Source organism: Stenella coeruleoalba, assembly GCF_951394435.1.
Source record: "Stenella coeruleoalba genome assembly, chromosome: 15".
Taxonomy (NCBI): Eukaryota; Metazoa; Chordata; class Mammalia; order Artiodactyla; family Delphinidae; genus Stenella; species Stenella coeruleoalba.
The window spans coordinates 46,369,656-46,385,590 of NC_137161.1; the positions used below are offsets into that span (position 1 = coordinate 46,369,656).

The 15,935-nt window shown below is 45.9% G+C and overlaps 1 protein-coding gene across 1 annotated transcript in view; it reads right to left on the bottom strand.

Moving 5' to 3' along the window:
• The window catches only part of CFAP61 (cilia and flagella associated protein 61), a 260,039-nt gene that overhangs the window by 75,572 nt on the left and 168,532 nt on the right, over positions 1-15,935 (bottom strand). Inside the window, exons 19-20 of the mRNA XM_079945951.1 lie at positions 8,464-8,562; positions 2,754-2,922 (exon numbers count right to left, since the gene is read on the bottom strand). Coding sequence (XP_079802077.1) covers positions 2,754-2,922; positions 8,464-8,562 — 268 coding nt within the window. The remainder of the gene's footprint in view (positions 1-2,753; positions 2,923-8,463; positions 8,563-15,935) is intronic.

Genomic DNA, 15,935 nt, shown 5'->3' on the forward strand with positions numbered 1-15,935 from the left:
CTGTTATTTTCCCCTTTAATCTGCCCCAACACAGGGAGGTCTCTTCATGCTGGGCGCTGCCGAACGACAAGGGGTGGCACCTTGATGCATGCTGCTCTGTCCACCCTCTGCAGCAGGCTCTCGCCCGGGCCTGCACTGTCCCGATGCCATGTTCTTCTATCTCCCATCTGAGACATAACTCTCCTCCTTGGAGACCACATCCGTTGCTCACCCACACCAAGCTCACCAGAGCTCACACCCCACTTGCCCTCACCCGGCTGCATGCTCTCGCCCCACCCCCCGCTGGCTTTCCCCGAGCGTCACCCCGTGGGAGTCCCAGCCACGGTTTTCTCATGGCCCACACCAACTCATCTGACTTCAGGCGGACACATTTTTATCCCTCCTCTCTCTGAGATGACCCACACCCAGGCGTGGGAGTGGGCATCTCTCCGTCTCTGCTCAATGCTCCATGAGCCAGCGAGGGGGCTCGGGGACCCTGGTTATAAGGTCTTGCAGACGGCTTTTCAGAACCGGCATGTGCTCACCAATAAAAATAATCAAATCCATCCATGGGGCTGGGGAGGGGCTTAGAGGGTACTGGACGTGAGCTAGAAAAACCTTCATCGTCCAAAGCGGAAAGGTCATAGGTAATGTCGGAAGTTGACCGATCAAGGGGAAAACTTCTATAAACACATTGTAGTTCTGGCAGGTAACCAATGAAGAACAAACAACAGAAATGCCTCAGAATGGCTGACCCTGGCGAGAGGGCTTGGAAGTAGAGACCAGGGCCCCTCACACGCAGCCCTGCAGCACACTGTATCTTGTGCATGGATCTTCTGATTAAAAAAATAAGTGCTATGGATTTGGATATCAAAAATATTGCACAGTATTTTAGACTGGTACATGCCATTTACAGGTCAGATTAGAGGTTAAGATTTGTAATTATATTTTATAACAGGTAGTCTTCTTGCTTATTTTCATCATTTTAACTTGTTGGTATTTTTTTAAATCACAAAATTGGGGCAAAACCGTGAGAGTGGCGGAGAAGGGAAATAGGGAAAGAAATTTGAGCCAGAAGCTCCTAGTGAATCCAGCTGCCTTTTTTATATCAGTCTACATACTTTTAATCTTTATGTCCTTCTGGAAAAATTAAATTGAAACTCTCTTTATCACTTCATTTCGTGTTTCCCATTGTTAAAAGGGCAAGAGCTTAATGTACCACAGACTAAAGCCGCAGGGGCAGCTGGGCACACATGGGCAGACGCCTGAGTCTCTGGACAGCTGGCCGGGCCTTCCTGTCACATTTTCCCAAGTCCACAGTCGCAGGCAGCAGTTGGAACTCGGAGGGGTAGGTGAGGGGGGACAAAGGGGTGCTTGGTGGTTTCTTCTGGTTTCACGTTTGAAAAAGAGGAGTACTTAAGTAACCAGTTTATTTTTCTCCTTTATCCAGAAAAAAAAAAATCCTTTCCTACACTTTGAGAATGGATTGCTTTAAAAGAAGAAGAAGGAGAAGGAGAAGAGGAAGAAGGGGAGGAGGAAGGGGAAGAAAGAAAAGAAAAGAAATCACTCAGACGCTGATCCAAGCTGGGTCCTCAGGTGGTCCCCTCACTAGCGGCCTTGGCCTTACCCAGAAACATGTTAGAACCGAGGCATCTCAGCCACAGCCCCCCCACCCCCACCCCCTGCTCAGCATCTACATTTTAACGAGATGCACAGGGGATGTGTGTGCACATGGCAGTTTGAGAAGTGCTGCTCTAAGGTACAGATGAGGTTCTAGGTCGAGAAAGTTCAAGTCTGTGTTTCTCCACCTTAGCTTAGAATCACCTGGGAGCTTCAAAAAAATACTGATGACTGGACCCCACTCATCCCCAGAATAATTAAAACAGAGCCTCTGGGGGCAGGGCCCTGGCCTGGGTTTATTTCAAAAGTGCCCCAGGTGCTCTCAGTGGGTAGCCCAGGCTCAGCGCTGGAAGTCAGTGATGTGCGCAGTTGCTGGGCTGTCTATCCCCCCCAGGCCGGCCACCCGTGGCTCATCTGTGGGAAGCAGGCCTGCGCACATCCCCAAGGTGGCCTAGGACAGGAGCAGAAAATCATGACCAGTGCCTGGGGTGGAGAGTGGATAACTCCCTACAAACCCAACTTGGAGGCCTATCCAGTCCCTGAGAGAAAATGTAATGAAAGGACTCCATCATCTAAATCTCTTTTCATCAAAGAGATGCCCTATTTCTGTGGCATTTCTGCATGAAATGCTCCAGCGTTGCAAAGCAAGAATGTTCAAATTCGCTTCTGTCGGATGTTGAATAGGTAACATCCTGCAACACTTCCCTGGAATGTGGCTTGAGAATCTAATCGAGTTGGAAAGCACGGTCACCAGGTAAGCAACCAGCACACTTCCTAGCTTTGTAACCGAGAGACAAAATAAAATAAGGCTGACAGAAGGTGCACATGTTTGAAATACTTTCTCGCAAGCCCATCACCACCGCCAAATGTTAGCCTCTTGAAGCATAAATTAATTTTCCACAGACGCACGCCGGGCTGCGTCTGGATTCTGCTCTGGTGAGCAGTACGTGTTAGACTTTTGGACAACAGCTTCAAGGATGACATTTCTCCAACTTGCTGTGATTCTTATCCTTGGGCAGAATGTTTTTCTTGGAATGGGTTTCCAGGAGGATTTTGGACCCAGTTCCGGTCACATGTGCAGGTGGGAGGCACGCTCTTGACCCTGAGACGTGGGCCTGGTCAGCACGTGACCCCTGCCATCCCCGAGGGCTCACCTGGTACTGCTGCCCGGTGCAGAGGACAAGGTGGTCGTAGAGCACGACTTCTTCTCTGGAAACAATGACCTGCTTAGCTGCTCGGTCTATGGCCGTCATTTTACCGACCACCACGTTGACCCAGGAGCACAGCGACATCAACGCGTGATCTCTGTCATTATAACAGTGGCTGCGGAGAGAGAGGCTCCATCAGTGACATTTGAGCAGCTGACAGCGGGCATTAATTAGACATCTGCTGAGCTGGTTCAAGTCCCCTGGTTGGCTGAGCCTGTGCTCTTGCTGGGAGTTTACCGGGACCCAGGCTAGCCAGGAGATTTGTCCTTATGAGACACTTAGTCGCAAATTGACATCTTCCCATTAAAGCTAAATTGTTCTGCCTGGGGTAGACCAGTCCCCAACAGGGAGGGGGTGTGTGTGTGTGTGTGTGTGTGTGTGTGTGTGTGTGTGTGTGTGTGTGTGTGTGTGTGTGTGTGCATGCGTGTAATCATTCATATATACTCTTGCTTCCATTTCAAGAGTATATATGTAAATTTACCTTAGCGGTTGATCTGTCATACTGACAACTGTCATATTGACCACAGACTCGGAGCAAATGAGGATGAAGAAAGTGACATCTGAGGATTCCCACAGGCAGGGGTCAAGGTCCAGCATATTGAGAACCCTGTCTATTTGCTAAGGCTTTTCAATAAATGATTCATTCTTAGAATTAGTGTATGGATTCATGCCAAAACAACAAAACACATTGTATTTAGAGAAAGTGTCCATTAGGGAATTATGTTTGCATGCAGTACAATCCCTGGGGACTCTGGGGGGTGGGGTCACTTCTCAGGGTAAAGGTGATTTACGGGGACCGCTGCTTCCATAAGAGCAGGCCCAGGGTAGACGGGTTTTGTTCTCTGGGTTCTATTCGAGGGTGAACACAATACTGTAATGGGAGAAAAGTGGGTTTCCTGTGGCTTTGGGTTTATTTAGAGTTCTGTGAGGGTTGTTTCCAGAATTTTCTGGAAGGTTTGACCTCATGTACATGACGTTTTAATAACCCTGTTCTGAAGACGCAGAGTGTAGGGCAGCAGAACAGTGAGAGTCTGTTTAAATCTAGGCTTCCCCGTGCCAGGGTCTGTGTCCCTGCTCTGTCGCCAATGCAAATGGACCCTGGGGACTCTGCATCCCTTTTTAGAACTTCAGTTTCCTCACCTCTCAGCAGGAGATAACGACCCCTCCTCACATGCCTCGAGCATTGCAAGGGATGGACCCAAGAATGTAAGAGATGCTGTCTGTCAAGTGGGATGCATATGTGAAGGGTATTATTCCAAATAGTATTAATGGTACACAATCCTGTTTACTCTCCTTGGAGGCAAACAGGATTCTGAAGTGGTAATGGGAGAACATTTTTTCTTTTTGATCCACGCATGAGTCTGCTCTCACCACACAAAAAGAATCCTGGTAATGGATGCACATTAGACCCTGTTATAGGGCCTGTGAAAGAGAACGGAGTCTGGGCTTTGTATCTCTCCACACAATGACACTTAAAAACAAGAAAATTTCTTCTTAATAAGAAAGGAAAATCGGGGGCTGGTCTGCCACAGGAAAATAACAGATAGTGAGATGAAATTCTCTAATAAAAAGCCATTTTGGTAGCTTTACAGGAAAACAGGAGGCTTCACTGATTTCATACATCTGTGAGAGACCCACAAGGGATTGTTCTTACTTGGGATGTGATCCATTCCTAACAGAAGCAGTACTGTCAGCCGTCCAAGATGAGGAAAAATTAAATATAGTTAATGCACAGAGATTCGTCATATGAGGGTTTGCTCGAAGATGAAAGTTCTCAGGGGAAGTTTGGGGAAGGCTAAGACAGTGTTATTTCTAATGACAGTAGGCCAGCGGTGTTGATAATTTCAGAATGCATACTTCAGAGATAAAATCTGAAGCTCTGTCCCGTGGGAACTGGCCCTCGGGAACGCTGGGGTTGTAGGGACCTTAGGAAGCACTGAAAAATGTGGGGTGCTTGCTTTTACAGCCTGTGACCACACGGAATGACATTTCTCAGTTTCGAAACTGAGAAATTTACACTGCGTGTAGCTGATGCCTATCTGTTTCGGATATTAGAATACATTCTGGACCTTCTTTAATTTACCCATGAGGCAGTGAGACTAGATATTGGAGACTGTAAATGATATTTCTCCAAAATTATTTCCTAAGCAGAGTTAATGAGCATTAAGATTCCCACAGGGCAGGGACCATCTCCAGGCTCGAGGACAAGAGAAATATCTCCACTAGAGTCCTCTGGAAGAGAGAGAAGGAACCAAAGAAGGTAGGTCAATGAAACTTCGTGTTTCTCAAGTGACCTTGACTCTGACGCAAAAATAATGTGGAAGCTTGTCTTCACAGAACATTCTGGAGACAGGTAATAAGGAGGAGAAAAAAAGTAGAAATGCAGGATGGGGGAATTGCTGGAACAGGACATATGTGGAGAGTGGCCAGCTTGCTCAAAGTTGCAGTGACCCCAAATCTAGTGATGGGAAGACTTAGCCTAAAGTTCCAGGTACAAAATTAAGAGCAAACTCCAGAGGAATAAACGTAAGTGTGGTGAGGACCTGCATTTCATGCAATCAGAACCCTGCAGGACCGGAAAGAACCTCAGAGGTTTCCAGCAAGGGTTTATCATGACGCTCCCAGAAGAAGGAGCATCATAATTAACCTTCAGTTATTCAGAGCTGATTGTCCAATTAGTGGATTTCTCCCACTGCCGGTTCCTCCTCTCCTCCCTCCGCCCTCCTTTCTGCTGCATCCCGGGCACATCATTAGCACGTCCACCAGAGGCTGGACAGGGCGGGATTTGGGCAGGGGAGGTGGGGAGACAAAACATGGCTTTTCAAAAACTAGTAACAGCAATAATAAATCAAAACACTGGTTATGGAAAAGTTCAGAATTTGTATTTGGCGTGAGGAATTTGAATCATTAAATTTTTGGATATCAATGCACTTGTTCTTTCTAAACTCCATGACCAGACATAATTTCCTGTATTGGGGTCTGAGGAACATTTGAAAGGCAACATCTTGTTGATGTTTCAATTTGTGGTTTCTAAGAGGATGACATGCAGGTACCCATCCAGAGACGTCTTACATGGCTGTGTTATTTAGTCCCTGTCTACACCCTGATGGAGAGGACTTCTTCAGGTACTTTCGGAGGTAACTGTCATCTATTTGACATTATTTACTGAGCACCTGCTAAGTGCCAAGCATTGTCCCAGATGCTGGGAACCCATCAGTGAACAAAAGGCAAAAAATTCCTGCCCTTGTGGAGTTTACATCATAGTTGAACGATTCAGAATAAACAATTTTAAAAGGCAAATTGTATAATATTTACAAGGATTTCAGTAGCAAGAAAGAGAGCAGAGAAGGAGGATAGAGTGTGTTGGAGAGTTTGCTGCAGACGACTGGATGGTCAGAGTAGGTCTCATGGAAAAGCTGACATTTCAGCAAAGACCTGAAGAGAGAAAAGCAAAGACCCCCAAGGTGAGGACTTGCCTGTTGTGTTCGAGGGACATCAAGTAGGCCGGTGTGGTGACAGCAGAGAGAACAAGGGCAAAAACAGTAAAAGAGGGGGTCGGAGGAACCAGCAGAACAGGGGCAGATTTCGGATCGGAGCATCTGGAAATTTCTGTGACTACAGAATCCTTCTGCAGCTGGGCTGTCTGATAGGGCTGCGAGCCACACGTGGCTGGCCTCCCGCTTCAAATGTGGCTCATGTAATCAACGAGCTGAATTTTAATCCCGTTTAACTGTAATTAATTGAAATTTAAGCAGCCACATGTGGCTCACTGCCGCCACACTGGACAGAGCAGCTCCAGGCTGCTCGGGAGTTGATGGGATCTGATTCACGTTTCTGCAGCCTTGCTCTGGCTACTGGGTTGGGAGTGTGGAGGGGGAAGGACAGAGGCAGAGACCCCAGGTGACCATGCACCCACCCACACGCAGGTCCCTACAGAATCAGGCCAGCAGAGCATCACTTGCTAGCCAGTCTCTCCTGGAACACACCTGACCTGGACTGACAGAACCTTTGCCAGGCCGACTGAATGAAATTCCTCATGAGACATTTATCAGGAACACCAGCATTTCCTGGGAATTATGTCATTTGGAAAGAAGGGAAAGTGAGGGAAGGGGGGTGTACGTGGGCTGATCCTCCATGCTCAGCCAGAACTTGGTGTTAGGCTAATTTTAACCAAAAACTCCAGCAAGGCTGGCTTATCATACACATTTCCAGTCAAAACCCCCAAAGCTCAGAGAGATGAAATCCCCTTTGTGGTGGCAGCAGGATCTGAATTCATCAACCTGGCTCAAAACCCACGTCTTGGGGCTTCCCTGGTGGCGCAGTGGTTGAGAATCCGCCTGCCGATGCAGGGGACACGGGTTTGAGCCCTGGTCTGGGAAGATCCCACATGCCGCGGAGCAACTAGGCCCGTGAGCCACAAGTACTGAGCCTGCGCGTCTGGAGCCTGTGCTCCGCAACAAGAGAGGCCGCGATAGTGAGAGGCCCGCGCACCACGATGAAGAGTGGCCCCCCCCTCGCTGCAACCAGAGAAAGCCCTTGCACAGAAATGAAGACCCAACACAGCCAAAAATAAATAAATAAATAAATAAATAATTTTTTAAAAAAGAAAAAACCACATCTTTTTGACTGCACCCTAATGATGTCCTTCCCCAAACCTCAGAGTTTATAGTCTGATCAAAGTATTAGGTCAAAATGAGCCTAGTTCTGCTGGCAAGGAGACTGCCGTTTCTCTCACCGTTTGAAGGCAAAGTCAGCCTTTTTCACAGAGGAAAGAGGGTCCTTCGTTGTGGATCTAAAATGAAACCCCCCCGAGAGAGAACAATTTCCTCCCTCCTTGTTGGAAAAATTGGGACATTGTTTCTAGAGGCAGGGAGCCTAATCATTCTTGTACTCATGCTTTGCTACAGGAAATTAAAATGAATGGAAGCTGTGTGACAATGAAGTGGCATTTTCTAGAAGGGGTGTTGTCAAAGACTGATTCTACTGGGACAGAAACAGTGACAGGCTCAGGGGACTCAGAAGGCCTCTGCCTCATCAGCCCTGATGACAAAGGGCCAGGTGGGCCTGAGACCCTCACCCCACGGAGGTGCCCAGACTTTAGCTCCCTCTGGCAAGTTGCTTGGTCTGATGCAAATATAGTCACCAAGCTCCCATGCCCTGGAGTGTCACTCAGAACCCAAAAGCAGGTGGTGTCTGGGTCACAGACCCGTCCCAGTTGTTTGGAACAGGGCCGGCATCCTCCCAGACCTGCTATTCACTCTTAACTTGCATTTGTATCTCTTAAGGAATCTCTGAACTCAGGAGAAAAGGCTGCCACTTCCCTTTTCTACCATTTAGCAGAAAAAGGACTGCACACAAATTAGGACATTCAGCCTTCAGAATGAAAAAGCAGGGGAGGGATAAATTAGGAGATTGGGATTAACATACACACACTACTATATATTAAATAATCAACAAGGACCTACTATATAGGACTGGGAACTCTACTCAATATTCTGTAATAACCTATATGGGAAAAGAATCTGAAAAAGAGGAGATATATGTATATGTATAACTGAGTCAGTTTGCTGTACACCTGAAACTAACACAACATTGTAAATCAACTATAATCCAATATAAAATAAAATTTAAAAAAAAAAGAAAATAGAATACATACTCGCTTGCTAAAAACTTCCTTTGTTCAGTGCCCAGAAGGTTTTTTCCTGGGAGTCCGTGGGTTGAAATCAGGGTGAGATTACTGAACTTCAGGTGAGAGCTAAGGAGAAAGAAAAAAAAAAAAAAGAGGTAAAGCACAATTCAGTGAAAGTTTATTACAATTCAATTTAACCTTATTTCACGTGTCTTCCAATTGTTGAGTCTTTCTTTGAACGCAGCAAATCTTTTTGCACAAACCTTCCAAGAGAACCGACCATTTAAATGAAAGAAGCGAGAGGGTGCCGGAGCAGCTAATGGCAGAAACTTCCAAAAGCTGTGACCTTGTGAAGGCAGGTGCCATTTAACTTTCTAAAATTTGCTTCTCAGAGTAAAACAAAATAAAACCCCAAACGGGGAGGAAGCAGGTAAATTTAGTATAAGTCAACGCCAAGTTTGAGTTTCAGACTCCTTCTGAGAGATGGCCTGGAATTCTAACCACCACGGTGAAACTTGCTTAGTGCTTACACTCCAGTGCTCTGCAAGGCCCTCACTGAGTCCTGGAAGCAGTACGATGAGGTCAGTACTATTATTACCCCGATGTTATTATGCGGAACAGAGGCAAAGTGATTTGCCTAAGACAGTGCAGCCAGGTAATCTGGAGGCTGGGTGTGAACCCAGGCCATCTGGCTTTAGCATCTCCTCATCTAACCTTGGCCTTCACTGCCCTGTAGACCCCAAACCGTGGACAGGGATGCAAAGCTCATCTAATTCCCATAGTCAGCATTAGCTTTATGACTTTCAGATATATGTAACTACTCAGATCAGGAGAGCACAGAGGAGAGAATTCTAGAAGATTCCTTTCAAGAGCAAAGCTGCCTCATATTTATTTGCATCAGGCTTTCCAGGGCCCGAGGCATGATTATGGGTGTCGTCATAGAGATTAATCTTCAGGACAATTTCTGCGGGGGGTGGTGGCAGGGGGGCGGTGCAGGTTTGTATTCTCTGTATTTCAGACAGAAGAAAATCGAGGTTGGAAACGGTAGGTAATTTGTCCACGGTCACGAAGCTCAGAAGCAGCAGGGCAGGAAATGAAAGCCACATCTTCTGACCCCAAGTAGTGCCCTCTGCACTCACCCAGGCGGCCCAGGGACCAGTCCCCCAGGTATAGTAGGCAGCACGCCCAGCACACTAAGCGGACGCTCCTCAGCGCTCCCGCCGTATCTCCCTGAAATAGTTAAGATACTCCTGCTGCAGATCTGCCTTCCAGCTACAGTCAGCAACGTCTTATGGGTGGGCTGATCTCCTGCGCTTCAGCAGGATGAGAAAAACATTTTTTTTTTCTAAAAATCTCTTCTTGGTTCACCCCTCCCCTTAGACCAACCAAATGCAGAAAAAGAAACCTTCTCCAAGTTAGAGGAAAACACCTGCCCTCTTTTCCCAGGAGAAAACTGGAAAATTTCCAAACGTGGAAATGCTATCAATTTGCGGACAATCCGTTAAGTACCATTAAAAGCAGGAGATTTCTGGGGATGGCACGGCAGGCAATGGAAGAAACTCAACTGCACCTGACATTTAAAAATAGCTAAATATTAGGAAGGGTTTTGCTTTAAAGTCTCTAAGGATGTGTGTCATTTAAGAATGAATATTCTTATTTGATACAAAGAAAAGCAAGCACATTTTATCCCCTAATAATAAGAATAAAATTTTGAATACGTTCAAATAACATAAAGGTCACAATTAACCCCGACTACTTATGGCTGCAGTCTGCAAACACACCAATTACCATTTAACGGAAAATGCAAATAATAATACGTGTTTATACTTACACGCGGTCAAAATTTATTTGGGCTTTGGAGCCTATGTGGCTAAAATGTGGTTTATGTTGTACTAATAATACAATTATATGCAGGCTTCTTTTACGTCTCTATGTGAATAAGTGGATTAGTAATTATCCAGCGGTATTTTTTACTAAAGAAACAATCTCTTTGGCACTGAACAGTTTGAACTATCTAACAACGTGGATCACTTGTAAAATGACTTGTAAATTGCCGAATTACCACACTGTATTACCCTGAATTATGCTATTGTACAATTAAAGATTTCGCCAAAAGATTGGGGGAGGGGCCTTTTCTTACTTTTTATCTATTAAGGAACCAGCTTCCCACCCTTCTTCTCTAGCCTTAGCCAAATTCCTTTTGCACTCTTCATTGTGGCTGTTCTGGTTCTATATCCAATCTTCAAGGTCCCTACTTCACCCTTTCTTGTTCTCCCTACTATCCCCCTTTCTCATTCTCAAGTGAGAACATCTCCCACGTCATAAGGAAAACAGAAACTAGTCCCCTGGCAAGACCCCTCCCTCCATTTCCCTTCTTGCCACCTCCAGATACAGCTACAAGAGCCATCTTCCATTGCCCCCATTCAGAAGGGAGGGGTGTCCCATTAACCCTGTCTCCTCTTCAAGTTCCTCTCCTTTCTCTCCCTCTCCCTATCCCAGCAAGTTTCTCTTAAAACTGCACTTAAGAAACCTGGAAGTGACCTGTCTAGTGCTGACAGGTGGAGCCACGCTGTCAGCAGGCCCTGCTTCTCCACTTCTCAATGTGTGCCTTCCATTCGCAAGGTCACCTCAGGTCCAAGGTGGCTCCTGGAGCTCCAGCCATCACAACCCACATCCACATTACAGGCAGAAGGGAGGAGGAATAGGTAGAAAAGGATGCTCATTAAAGAGCTTCCCTGAATGTCTCACATGACATTTCTGTTGACGTGGGAGAACTTAGTGACATGGCCATATATAGCAGCAAGGGAGGCTGAGAAATGTGGCTTTTCAAAGAGAAACACAACGGGTTTTCCAAGAACCACACTGCCCAGGGTTCTGTTGTCAAGGAAAAAGAACGGAATAAACACTGGAAAGGAACTAGAAATCTCTATGTATTGACTCCTAAAGGAAAGGTGGGGGGGTGATGAGGGAAGATGCTTGTATCAGTCAGGGTCTGAGCAGGAAGTAGACAGCCGACTCCACAGTGTTTGACTGAGTGAAGGCAGAGGTGTGGGCAGGGTTCTGGGGCTCATCCAGGGACTAGCAATGGTGGGTGGGGTGCCACTGCTGGTGGGAATCCTGAGGAACAAGGGCTGGAGGACATGTGGACAGCTGGGACCATGCAGGAGGCCACACCCAGGAGCTACCGCCACAGAACACGTGGTCTGAGACAGCACTGTCTTAAGGTTCTCTTTGAAGACCGCTTTCCTCGCCAGCTCCTCCTCCATGCCCCATTTATCCTTTGCCAAACTTCCCAGTCTCCATGCCCAGCTCCCTGGGTGATGTGATTGACACCACAACTTCATCTTACATCTTTACATTATAGTTTTCTTCTGAGCTAGAAACCTAATTTCCAGATGCCCATCAGTCCTAATGTGGCCCCTCCACAGGTATCCCAAATTCAATACGTGTCCAAACAAAGGTCCATGTGGCCCAGTCCCACTCCTCTTTTAACTTCATCAAAGGCATGGTCAACAGACTGCCTCTCAAGTTAGGAATTTGGGAGCCAACCTCAAACTCCTACCCTCTCTCTCCCTTTCCACAATTGGTCACCATGTCCAGTCATGTCTACGTCGTCCACATCTCTTGAATGCCCAACACCTGCCCTTCCCAGGATACACTGCTTTTGCTCACCTTCTTGCCCAGAGAAAACAGTCTCAGGGTTAGTCATCCCGGCACAAGCCTCTCTCCTGCCCATCTTCCACACGGCTACTGGAAACCTCTTTTTAAATTAAATCCCATCTCACGTCTATGTCTGCTCACCGCTTTGGTAGATACAGAGCAGAGCAGCTAAGACCATGGGCTCAGGGGTCAGATTGCCTCACTGGACTCCTGGCCCGAGCACTTTCTAACTCTTTGACTTTGAGCAAGTTATTCAACCTCTCTGTGGCTCAGTTGCTAGCTGGTAAAATGGGAGTAATAGAACCTAGCTCCTCACAGTGGTGCTGTGAGGATGAGATGAAATAATATCTGTAAAATGCTTAGACTATTGCCTGCTGCACAAAACATTTTCAATGAATGTTACCTATTTTTATAACCAAAATACTAAGTCCAAATTCATGAGCATGGTATCTCAGGCCCTTATGGTTGGGGCCTAACCTAGCCTCTTCACCCTTCTTTGTAACATCAACCTTTTTGCTATTCCGTGAAGGTTCCCTGTCTCTTTCATGACTTTATATGAACTTACCATCAGCATTTCCATTTTATCTTCAACCTCATATTTTGCTGTGATAGTTATCTCTGTCATCTGATTTAGAAACATCCAATATTTGATTTCTTAAATTTATAACTATCTAAGAGTATCAGTCCAAAGTCATTATACTATTTATAATGTACAAATAGATCTTAGCTCTTCTGAGGATGAAATATGGATATAAAACATTTAAGGCTTTTATTCTGATTACCTATGAATATTCAAAAAGTTCCTGCAGGGAGTTCCCTGGTGGTGCAGTGGTTAGGAATCTGCCTGCCAACGCAGGGGACACGGGTTCGAGCCCTGGTCTGGGAAGATCCCACATGCCGCGGAGCAACTAAGCCCGTGCGCCACAACAAGAGAAGCCCCGCAATGAGAAGCCCGTGCACCACAACGAAGAGTAGCCCCTGCTCGCTGCAACTAGAGAAAGCCCGCGCACAGCAACGAAGACCCAACGCAGCCAAAAATAAATTAATTAATGAATTTCTTTTAAAAAGTTCCTGTACATGGAAGTGGGTCACGGGGTGCATCCTGGTTTGGACACGTGTTAGACGAGATGGCAGAAGCAGCAGCACATCGGGAAAAGCACGATCTCGGGTCTAATGGTATCGGCTTAACGTATAGAAACGAAACCTAGCATCATTGTGAGCCCTCTGCTCCAAAATCAAAGGTCACCATGCTGTGGAAGCAAAAAAAGTTCAAGTGAAGCGCTCGGGCCAATGAAACATTAAACAAGTGCACCTGCATTTCCACAGCAGATAATTCCGGTGGGATTTCACGTTGCTGTGGATACAGAGGGAGGAACAGCTCACAGATACTTGTAAAGCAGGGAGGGATTAGAGTATCCAGGGAAATAAGTAAAAGCTATTGTGTTTCATCCCATGCTTCGGGAGGACAGCTACAAAATTAGGTCTGAGCATTCTTATCCCTCAAATAAAGAGGGTCACATTGCCAATTTATGGTGAACATGGTAAAAGAAACATAACACTTCTCATGTGGCTTACCCTTCTGAGCGGTAGAAACCTGTCAACCTGCCAGGTGAATGCTTATTATTTTTTATTTTTATGTTTTTGCTGATTTCCTATTTTTGGGGGGGGGCACATAACAAGGACAACCAAAACAAGGGATTTAATTAACTGTTTTCATTAATGCTTTTATTTGAACAAATAATATAGAGGGAAACTAATTATCCCATATCGATCTAAACGTTACAATTTAATTTACTAAAATCTCTGCTTCCTGAATTGCTCAAGCAATGACAAAAATATCTGCTAACTGACAGTAGGTTCCAGCTCAAGACAGATATTTAACCTAACTGCACGTGTGACTTGTCAGAGAATAACTCCGACTTAATGATACCACATAATTCCACAAAATTAATGATAAAATGATGGGATTTAAAAGCTCGGAGTTCTATGAACTTCCAGTAGGAGAGGAAAAATAGGGACAAAACAAATCAAAACAAAATATTTATCCTGAGAACCAGTTAAGAGAATCTACAGTTTTTCCTTGAAAAATGTTTAATTTCAGCAATATTTTTTCCACTTAGATCACAAAAGAGACTTTTGGACAATGTCCTTGGCTACTGACTTCATTTTTGTTGTGTGAGTAAAAATGACACAGCAGCTGCCCGCGTGGCCACAAAGCTGTCAGTAACAGCACACCCTGACCTCTGGGGGAGACCAGAGGCGTAGGGGCGTGTGGTCAAGGATTCCGAGCTCTCTATCGATAGAAGGGATGCAGTCAGTGTTCATGGGGCGGGTGCCATCTTCCACGGCTCCCCCCGCTCATGGAAGCCCCTGTAGGAACCGGGATACAGCCCAGCGGAAGGGGCCAAGGAGCAAGTCTCTTCAGCCTGCCTGAGTCCAGCCTTGTGTCCCGGGGCAAGGATCTCTGATCAGCACTGGATCCAACAATAAGTAAAAACGCTTGGCTGGCGGGACCTCAGTGCTCTGTGGATTCTCCAGGGACCTGGCAGGGGAGGGGGCTGGTGGCCGGGGTAAAGGGGTTTGGGGGAGGGAGATTTGGGGCTTCAGGATTTCAGATGAAAAGCTTATGTATCTCTGCATGAAAGGAAAACATAAATCCTTACTGAAAAAGAGAAAATGAGTGTAATGTTTGAAATGTCCACTGAACAAATAAGAATAAAATGTGGGAGTTCTGGCAAAAAAGACCAAAATGAAATTGAGTTTTGCTTTATGATTTAGGGGAAATGATTTATGATGTTTTCATCTCTATATACATGAAGTAAAAATGTCATACATTTATCCTTTGAGCATATAAATGTAAGATGTAAATACCAAGATGGAAGGTATGAAAGACAAGCCGGAAAGCCTTCGCACACAAGAGGCGGTCAAGTACAAGACAAAATCGGTCGTCCCATGGGACTGGAAAAACCAAGCATTATGGGAATTCAAAAGCAAGTGAGATCACTTCTAGTCTCGAAGGATGAGGAAAGGTTTTATGCTTTGGGCAAATGCTGGCAGTTACGAAGGCTTTATTGACACCATCAGGGCAGGTTTCCTCATGCTTGGCAGGTGTATCTCCTTGGACCTGCATTCTCAATGGTGAATAGTTGAAGCATGAAGCTTTGTGAAATGCTTTCTACTAGGTCCGATGCAGCATGTAAATACTATGAACTTAGGGTAATGACTTCAGCTATGCAATGTTTAATGATACATTAATAATTATGCCTGGTAAGCCCTGAAGTAATGATGTGACTTAGAAGTGCTATGATTTGTTGAGAATTTAAAAATATGGTTTGGAAAACACGGCCCATAAAAACAGCTCAGTTACAATGAGCAATCCGAGGGGGAAATAGGTTTCCTCATAGATAAGACTGCCAATTTGAGGAAATGTCTATATAAATGTTACTAAACCCGGCTGCATGTCAGAATTACCTGGAGAGTCTTAAAAATACAAATTCCTGGAGCCCAGTCCAACCTGGTGAATTGTAACCACAGGAACAGGGGCCCAGGAAGCTGTCTTTTTACAACTACCACCTCCCCACCCTTACCTGCACCCCAAAAGTAGCTCTGATGTACCGGATGGTAGAGTCTGGAATTTCCACAAACTGTTGCTTATATGGAAAGTTACTCCACCTTAACCCCGACGTCTAGGAAGCTGATCCACAACGTTTTTCTTCACCACAGTTCTTAAAATCAAAAGGGAAATGCAGGGCTTCCCTGGTGGCGCAGTGGTTGAGAGTCTGCCTGCCGACGCAGCGGACACGGGTTCGTGCCCCGGTCCGGGAGGATCCCACATGCCG